The 9920-nt window shown below is 43.5% G+C and overlaps 1 protein-coding gene across 3 annotated transcripts in view; it reads left to right on the forward strand.

Annotated features, from left to right (window-relative positions):
- Window positions 1–9920, forward strand: part of MED15 (mediator complex subunit 15) — a 212635-nt gene that overhangs the window by 56772 nt on the left and 145943 nt on the right. For all 3 annotated transcript variants that reach the window (XM_030219026.1, XM_030219028.1, XM_030219027.1), the window contains exon 3: window positions 3010–3061. In XM_030219026.1, coding sequence (XP_030074886.1) covers window positions 3010–3061 — 52 coding nt within the window. The remainder of the gene's footprint in view (window positions 1–3009; window positions 3062–9920) is intronic.

Consider the following 9920-nt stretch of genomic DNA (forward strand, 5'->3'; position numbering starts at 1 on the left):
CTTCTTGCCCGTGCAGCGCCTGCGGACAGAGGAGAGAGGCGCTGCACGGGCCCGGTAGAGGGAGGGGGGCCCGATGGAAGAGGGGAATGGCGGCGACGACCCCAAAAGGGGGCGGGGCACAGGACGGAGGATGTCGGGAGGCGGAGCTGAGGTGACAGAGTAGTGAGGAAGGGAGGGGGACCGGGGCAGCTAGCATTTTGCTTTTTCGGGGTGGGGGGAGCGGCGGAAAGTGGCGAGCGCGGGGGGGGGGGCAAGGCCGTCCGTACAGGACGCTCCTGATGAGCGCCCTTGCCCCCTCCCGACCCTTTTTTTTATTTTTATTTTGATTTGGGAGCCATGTGCTTGTGATTTGACTGTGTTTTGACTGTTTGTGGCATGCGCAGAGCAGCTAACATAACGCTTGGCTGCTCTGCGCATGATTTGGGGGCCGATTAACGATGTGTATTGTGATTCTTTGGTACATTGTACGTTTCAATACCGATCTCAGCATGTGTGACTTTTTTTTTTGGTGCATTTTTCGTTATTTTAAAATCGTTAGGGACTTTAACGATTTAGATTTTTTTACGTTTGGTTGCTGCATCTGCCTCTAAGTCTCCAGATGATTGGCCTTGAAACTAAAGCACCACAATTATTATAGAGAATAAAAGTCATCCTGATTGGTTGAAATGGGTATGAACAGGTGTACTATGATGGGGTTGTAATTAGGGTGGAGTTAATTTGTGATAAGTAGTGTATTTGGGAAAGCTATTTAGGAAGTGTCAGTCTTGGGGTGGGTGGGCTTAAGCTTAAAACCTGTGGAATGTGTTTGCTGTAACCTATCTCTAGAGCTGCATTGAAATGCCCAGAACCACAGCTCTAAGGTAGGGGTAATCAGAAAATAGTATTATCTGTGAGCTTCCAATTCCTTCCAGCTCCTCTGGCAGAGACAAGACCTGTGGAGAGAAGCCTGGCCACACCTATGTTTTACAAATGACTTACAACAAAAAACAGGCGGGGGAGGGGAGGCTCCACCCACTATGGAAACTGAAAAAAAAAGAACTGATACAGATTTTAAAGCAGTTGTTAAATCTAGTTCTCAGATTATCAGATATCAAATACAAATAGCCAATAAGCAGTTTTAAAATCTGTTACTTAGATTACAGAAATCGATTAGAAATTAGAAATAGCCAATAAGCAGTTAGTTAGGAAACACAGTTATCAGATCACAAGTTTAGCTGAGCTTTCATTCAGTTTCTCCGACTTGTCAGCTTTGAATACCATTTCTGGCACCGGTATCTCTCCCAAATCTTCCTCAGTGAAGACCAAAGCAAAGAATTCATTTAATCTATGCGCTGTGGCTTTGTCTTCCCTGATTGCCCCTTTTAGCCCTCGGTCATCTAGCGGTCCAACCGATTCTTTTGCTGGCTTCCTGCTTTTAAAATACCTAAAATTTTTTACTATGTGTGTTTGTCTCCAACGCAATCTTTTTTTCAAAGTCTCTCTTTGCCTTCCTTATCAGCGCTTTGCATTCCTTATGCTGTTTCTTATTTTCAGTTGGTTCCTTCAATTTTCTGAAGGATTTTCTTTTAGCTCTAATAGCTTCCTTCACCTCACTTTTTAACCATGCCGGCTGTCGTTTGGTCTTCCGCTCTCCTTTTTTACTACGCGGAATATATTTGGCCTGGGCTTCCAGGATGGTGTTTTGGAACAGCATTCACGCCTGATGTTAAGTTTTGACCCTCACATCCATTCCTCTAATTTTTTTTTTTTTTCCACCATTCTTCTCATTTCATCATAGTCTCTTTTTTGAAAGTTAAACACTAATGTATTAGATTTCCTTTGTGTACTTACTCCAAAGCTAATATAAATTCTGATCATATTATGATCACTGTTACCTCCCACACCAGATCACGCGCTCTACTAAGGACTAAGTCTAGAATTTTTCCTTCTCTCATCGGCTCCTGTACCAGCTGCTCCATAAAACAGTCCTTGATTTTGTCAAGGAATTTTACCTCCCTAGCGTTCTCTGATGTTACATTTACCCAATCAATATCGGGGTAATTGAAATCACCCATTATTATTGTGTTGCCCAGTTTGTTAGTGTCCCTAATTTCCTTTAACGTTTGTACATCCATCTGTTCATCCTGGCCAGGTGGACAGTAGTACACTCCTATCACTATCCTTTTCCCCTTTACACATGGAATTTCAATCCACATGGGTGGAGTTTGACATACATACTGATTTACACACATACTTAACAAATGTCAGAGACATTTACACCAGCTTCAGGGCTAGCGTAAGTGTCCCTGACTTCAATTAAACACTTATATTTTATAAAGACAAGTAGGTTTAATATAGGCACCTTAGAAGTTGCTTTAACTAGGTGTCTTCTTTATAAAATTACCCTCCATGAGACTATGCCCTGATGTTTAAAGGTTGTGCATTTTATTTCTGAGAAAAATACTGAGTACATCTGGCCATACTCCAGTAGAGTAAGATAAATCCTAATTGTGTATGTTTTTGGAATAGTGTTGATATCTTTACATGTTTATTTCATTTACAGTAGCCAAAAATCCTGTAAATGTTGGAGGCCATTGAAATGTGAAGGATGAAAACAGATTTATAAGTTCATAAGTATTGCCATTCTGGGACAGACGAAGGTCCATCAAGCCTAGCATCCTGTTTCCAACAATGGCCAATCCAGGTCACAAGTACCTGGCAAGATCCCCAAAAAGTACAATACATTTTATGCTGCTTACCCTAGAAATAAGCAGTGGATTTTCCATTATCACTATTTATGAATTGTCCAATTAATCTCTTGTCCCTGAATTCTTTCTTGATTGTTGTTCTCTTATTGACTTGTCTTGTTGAGGGCTCAGAAGAGGACAGGTGAACTTGGTGCATTCTCAGTAGGGAATTGATGTCTCTCCTGGCTTGAGTAACTAGGTGGGAGGTGGACATTGTGTCTGAATGATAATAGATTGGTTTGGTTACCATCTTATATTGATCTGTTGCATTTCTTAATTTTAGGAAGAATATCTTTCTCTTGTTGCCAGGCTTATAATCCACTTCCGAGACATCCGTAAGTAACATGCATTTGCTGTGGCAAAAATCCATTTTATTTAGATTGGGTGATGGAAGTTATCCGTACACTATAAAATATTAAGTATAATTATGGTAGGATTTAGCCTGTGATATAGCATTCTGCCCACCTTCTGCCTTCCTCCTGTATCTCTCCCCCCTCCTCCACTGAGCGTGATCCGGTATCTCTCCCTCCCCTCCTGATCTGCCGGCAGTGCTCTCTCAGCTCCCCTCCCAATCTGGTTTACCTCATCACCAAGTCTTTGGCTCTGCAGCGCCAGTGGCAGCCATGCTTGAAAGGCTGCCAATGGCCTGCACCAGGCTTTTCCCTCTGACCTGTACATTCCTTCTGAGAACAGGAAGTTATGTCAGAAAGGGGCGGGATGGGTCAGAGGAAAAGGCCCGGTGCAATCCGCAGGCAGCCTTTCATTATGGCTGCCGCTGGTGCTGCAGGGCCAAAGATTTGCTGAGAAGGTAAACCGGGTTGAGAGGGGAGGGGAGCTGAGAGATCAGCTGGCAGTGGGGGAGATGTCGGACCTGCGGGCAGGGGAGGGAGGGAAGAGAGAACCTCCAGGCTTTTGGGGGAGGGAATTGAGAGAACTGCTGGTGGGGGAGAGGGAATTAGGGAGAGATGCCTAATTGAGGGAGGGAAGTGGAGAGTGGGAAGAGGGAGAGATAATGGACCTGGGATGGAGAGGGTGGAGGGAAGGAAAAAAAGAGAGAGGTGTTGAACTCTGACTTCGGGGGGGAGAGAGATAATCGATCTGGGGTAGAGGAAGGGAGAAAGAGAGTTGGACCTGGAGGCAGGAGAAAGGAAGATATTGGGCCTTTAATCAGTGACATATCCACAGGGGAGGGGCCTTGGAGACTCCCCCCCCCCCCCCCCCCCACACACACACTTTGGGCTTGAACCCCCTCCAAAGCTGCAGTACCTGTTTAATGGCTGGTGGGGTAGCTGAATCTCCGCCAGCTGAGGAAATCTGCTGCCTGAGTCATCCCCTTCCTCATCGTTCTGCCTCAGGAGTGAGGAAGTCAGTGTGGTGCCTCCAGCCACCAACGCTTGCACTCCCCAAGCATGCTCAGTCCATGAACTGAGCAGCCCGCTAATTTCCTCGCTCCTGAAGCAGCACAAGGAGGAAGGGGGGTGATTTAGGTAGCAGATTTCTTCAGCTGGCGGGACTTCAGCTTCTCCACTAGCAAAGGTATGATATCTAATGGAGGTGTGTGAGGAAATGCATGCCCCCTTCCTATCCCCCCCACCCCCCCCCCACCCCCTCAATGGACTGCTGGCTACTCAAGACTTCAATCACATGATTAATCGCGATTAAAAGTTTTACTAGAGCTACAGCCCTAGTTTATAATGGCTGTAATTTTAAACCCATTCCTACAAAGTAGAGTAATTGGATGATGAATATGTATAGCCTGACAAAAGTGTTTGCTAAGTTCAAGGAGCATTTTCATCCTTGACATAGAATCAGATTTATTAGCACTGGCTGTTTTATGTATAGAGTTGCAAGGTTACAGGTTCAGATCTTGATGTCCCTGGCTGCAGCTTCACTAAGTATAGAACTTTCTCATATTTTAATATGGAGAAGCTTAGGAAGGGAGGAAAGGTTCCTTATGGGGGACTCGCGGAGAGCTTAGGGAGTTTAGACATTTGGCTACAAGTAAGAAATAATTTGATTGGTCCAACCTGGTGTTTAGTGTACTCTTGGCCATCTCATCACAAAACTCCTATAAAATCTGATGCAGTAGTGGGGCTGTTTAAGAAATTTGCAGATTTTTATGCATTGTAAAACCTGTTGCACCTTGAGATGTAGTAAAATAACCACTTTTCCTTAGTATCCTCACCAAACCAATCCAGAATTTTTGTGTTATGCCCGTTAACCAGTAGATAGACATATTTCTGTGAGCTCTGCCTTATAAGGTTACGGTGCAGGTTTAAATCTTTAGTATTATTTTGTCTTCAGTAGATAGTGATGGGCTATCCATGTAGCTCCCAGGCTGGGCTAATGAGACGAGCTTCTGGGTCTTACGGACAACTGGCATTCAGTTGAGCAAGGGGGTGTCTTGAGGCTTGGATTTTATTGCCATTTTTAGGGAGGATTCGGAGGGGTCCGAGTATACCCCTCTTTATCTAACCCCATCTCCTTTCTTTCTGTGCTGTTCCTTAAGCTTCATCGTATTTAAAAAAATAAAATAAAATAAAAATTCAGACAGCACTTCTCGGGGCCTTGTCTGAAGAGTTTAGGAGGGATGGGAAAGAGCCTATGCTGTTGGAGCCATTTTTAAGGGAGCTTGATAGGGCAGCCAGAACCTCTAGCTATGTTGCAAGGGCTGTGTTTATCTTGGTAGCTTCTTTTTTTTTTCACTAGCGGCATAGTCTTGTTAATAGCAGCAGGCTGGAAGCCCTGGCTTGAGTGTGTTAAGTGCTGCCTGTGTTGCAAAAGTTGGCAAAGGATGTTGGGGCAGTTTAGCTCTTGCTCTGGTGTTCCTCCTATCAGAGGGAGCTTAGTGGGGGATCGGCAAACAATTCTTCAGCTGAGCCTGATCACAGAGAGAGACATGGTATTGCCATAGGTGCAGGTTTGTGTTCTCAGGGAAGATGTGGGAATGGTAGCCATGTTGTCTCCTTCCTCTCTCTGAGCCATCATCTTTAGTTACTGCCATGGGGCACAATACTGACAGCTCTAAGGGGATTCTCTGGATTTCTCAACAGTGGGAAAGGAAAGTGGGAGCAGGGGAACTCATTTCCCTGGAGTTTGTGCTTTTATTTCTTAAAACACTTTTGATGAAACTTGCTCAGGGGATCCAGGAGTTGGTTTTCCACTCCTTCAGCTCTCAGAACCTCAGCAGATGATAAAAACAGCCTCGTTTGGAAACACTGGATGATTGGGACTCAGTCTGTGACCTTGCTTGGGCAATTGGCCCTTGAAGGGTCTGTTGAAACCCACAGTACAGCCTTAGTGGAGCCCTTGGATGAGGGAGAATTTCTTATGGGAGTTTAGTTTATTGGGCATTTGATAAACCGCCTTTCAAATAAAATCAAAGTGGTTTACAATAAAACTGAGAAAAGGAAAAGAACTACAAATTTCAGTAGGCAATTGGAAAATCTAACGAAGAATAAAACAGAAGAGAGAGAGGAGAGAGGAAGTAAAGGCAAGAATTACACTCAACCTGGAGGACAACCCCTCCAGCTAGAAGCGACACCTCCATAGTATGTCTGTGTTGTAGAGAGGAACTCTCTACAATTATTTATAAGACATTGGAGGCCTTAAATATTTGTGAGGGTCTGCCCCAGGAATCTCCCTTGGCAGGAGAATCTCATCCTAGAAGGAATTAGAAAACTCTCTAAGGCTTTCCCTGTTCATTAGGCTATTATGGATCTTATCTTGGGAGAGTGGAACACTCAGTTGGTAGAGACATGAGTAAGTCTTGCCCTGTGGTTCTAGAAGAGAATTAAAAAAAAAAAATTAAGGCAGCCTAAGGCGGATGTGTTGGTAATGGCAAAGACATTCCCAGTTGAAGGAGGATCTTCTCTAAAGGATATTTAGGGTTGGAAGTTAGTACTCAAGCAGGCATTTGAAGTCTACACTATGGGGTTCCAGACAATGGTTTGCAGTACCTACATTTCTAAAGCATGCATGTGCTGTGTTCAGCAAGGGCAAACTACTGCATCATTAGATGATGATGAGAAGGCTGCTGGCTCTGCATGTCTGGAAGCAGGTTTAAGTTGCGCAGAAGATGGCTTGTATGATATTATTTGCATATTGGTGAGTGGTATGGGTATCATGGTCTCCTGCAGGGACCTGTTTTGCCTCTGCATTTGGTCTGCAGATGCTTTCAAGGTACATCTCAGCAGGTTCCCCTTGTAAGTTTGCTCTTTGGAGTTGATCTCGAAGTTGGTAAACAACTTGAGGGATCCCAAGCTGCAGAGATTACTTGAAGATAAGCCCAGATCCTCCACTTGTTCAGTCTCTTTGAGAACTACCTACTTTGGTAAACTTTTCTCTCCCTTTCCAAAATACTGAGAATTTCAATAGGTGGCTCAAAGTTTGGTGTCATCAAGAAGGTTTTAGGTACATAGGTGGATAGGGCAATACATGCAAAAACAAAAGACATTGTAATGATGGGCTGCATCTCACTGTGGCAGGATATAAAATCTTTGGTGAAGAATTGACAATATGCTAGGTGTTTAAACTAGAAGGAGGGGGTGGCATATGGAGGCAGGTCACTTCCATTGGTCTCCGCCAGCTAAAGCCAAGATGTGATTTTGTTTTCATTGCTTTGTTTACTACTGTCTTAGCAAATCATTTCTTACCAACACAGCAGGAAGTGAGAATAAACAAAAAAACTAAACAGATGAGACTGCTGCTGAAATATAGCTGGAAAGCGATGACCACAAATTCTCAGTCTAAGCAACAAAGTTCATGATCTGCAAGCCATGATGTTAGAGGCAGACTTAGACATTGTTGCTATCACGGAGACATGGTTCAATGATTTCCATATATGGGATGCAAACATACCAGACTACAATCTGTTAAGGAAGGATAGAGATGGTCATAAAGGTGGAGGAGTAGCTCTGTATGTGAGAGATGATTTCACAGTGACTGAAATGCCAGGGGCCTGGAGAGAGGAAGAAGTGATATGGATCACCTTGAAAAGAGTTGATGTAACCTCTGTCCAGATGGGTGTCTACAGAACTCTGACACAGTCGGAGGAACTAGATAAAGATCTGGTTACAGATATCCAAAAGTTGGGAAAGAAAAGAGAGGTGCTATTGCTGGGAGATTTCATCCTGCCATATGTGGATTGGAGAGCTCCAGCTGCGGAATTGGAAAGAAGTAGAGAGATCATGGATGCCTTTCAAAGTGCTCTGCTCAGACAAATGGTGACAGAACCCACGAGGAAAGGAAGGACACTGGATATGGAGCTCACAAATGGGGAAAATATGTCTAATGTCTGAGTGGGTGTCCACCTGGGCAGCAGTGATCATCAAACAGTTTGGTTTGCTATAACAGCTAAAGTGGAGGGCATCCACTCAAACTGAAAGTTCTGGATTTCAAACATGCTGACTTTAGTAATATGGGGGAATACCTGAAGAAAGAGCTGATGGGCTGGGAGGACATATGAGAAGTGGAAAGGCAGTGGTTCAGGCTGAAAGGAACTATAAACATGGCTACTAACCTTTATGTAAGGAGACTAAATAAAAACAAGAGACAAAGGAAACAGATATGGTTCTCCAAGCAAGTGGCTGAGAAAATAAAGGCTAAAGATGTGATGTTCATGAAATGCAGAAAAACTTAAGAAGGAGGAACACAGAGAGGAATACTAGATGAAACTGAAAGAAGCCAAGAGAGATACATCTGGCAAAAGTGCAAGTGGAAGAACAAATTGTTTTAAATGTAAGGGCAACAAGAATTTTTCAGGTATATTAGTAGGAGAAAGACTAAAAATGGAATTGTGAGACTGAAAGATGCTGTAAACCGCTATGTGGATAATGATGAGGAAAAAGCAAATGTGCTAAACAAATACTTCTACTCTGTGTTCATGGAAGAAAATCCTGGAGAAGGACCACAGTTGACTGGGAAAAGTACATATGAGGTTGGAGCAGATACAGCACTGTTCACGGAAGAAAGTGTTTATGAACAACTTGAAAACTAGCCATGGGACAGGACAGTATCCATCCCAGGATATTGAGGGAGCTCAGAGAGGTTGTGGTGGGTCCTCTTAAAGATCTGTTTAATAAATCCTTGGAGATGAGGGGAGGTTCCATGGGATTGAAGAAGAGTGGATGTGGTCCCTCTTCACAAAAGTGGTGACCAGAGAAGAAGCTGGAAACTACAGGCCACTAAGCCTCACTTCGATTACTGGAAAGGGAGGCTGAAGGAAAGGATAGTGAATTTACTGGAATCCAATAGCTTACAAGATCCATGACAACATAGTTTTACTAAAGGTAAATTGTGCCAAACGAATCTGATTGAATTCTTTGGGTGACCAGAGAATTGGATTGAGGACTTTTGCTAGATGTAATCTACTTAGATTCACAAAACCTTTGACATAGTTCCTCATCAGAGGCTCTTGAATAAACTTGACAGTCTGAATTTAGGACCCAAAGTAGTGAACTGGTTGACAGGGTAGTGGTTAATAGAATTCACTAGGAGGAAGGAAAGACAAGTAGTGGAGTGCCTCAAGGATCGGTGCTGGGGCTGATACTGTTCAGTATTTGTGAACGACATAGCTGAAGGGTTAGAAGGTAAGGTTTGGCTTTTTGCGGATAATAACCAAGGTTTATAATAGAATGGACACCCCAGAGGGAATGGAAAACATGAAAAAGGATCTGCAAAAGTTAGAAGAATGGTTTAATGTTTGACAATTAAAATTCAATGCAAAGAAGTGCAGAGTGATGCACTTAGGGAATAGAAATGGAGACGTATGTGTTAAGTGGTGAGAGTCTGATATGCACAGACAGGGAGGGGGACCTTGGGGTGATGATATCTGAAATTCTGAAGGGACGAAACAGTGTGATAAGTCGGTGGCCATAGCCAGAAGTATGCTAGGCTGTATTAGAGAGAGGTGTAATCATCAGGAAAGGCATTGTTGGTGAGGCCCCACCTGGAGTATTGTGTTCAGTTTTGGAGGCCATATCTTGCTAAATATGTAAGAAAATTTGAAGCAGTCCAGAAGAAGGTGACAAAAATGATATGGGGATTGCTCCAAAAGACACATGAGAAGAGACTGGAAGGCCTGAATATGTATACCCTAAAGGAGAAGAAGGACAGGGGAGATAAGATACAGACGTTTAAATTCTTGAAAGATATTAATATAGAAACATTTTTTCCAGAGAAGTGAAAATGGTA

This window comes from Microcaecilia unicolor, chromosome 11 (genome assembly GCF_901765095.1).
Source record: "Microcaecilia unicolor chromosome 11, aMicUni1.1, whole genome shotgun sequence".
In the NCBI taxonomy this organism is placed as follows: Eukaryota; Metazoa; Chordata; class Amphibia; order Gymnophiona; family Siphonopidae; genus Microcaecilia; species Microcaecilia unicolor.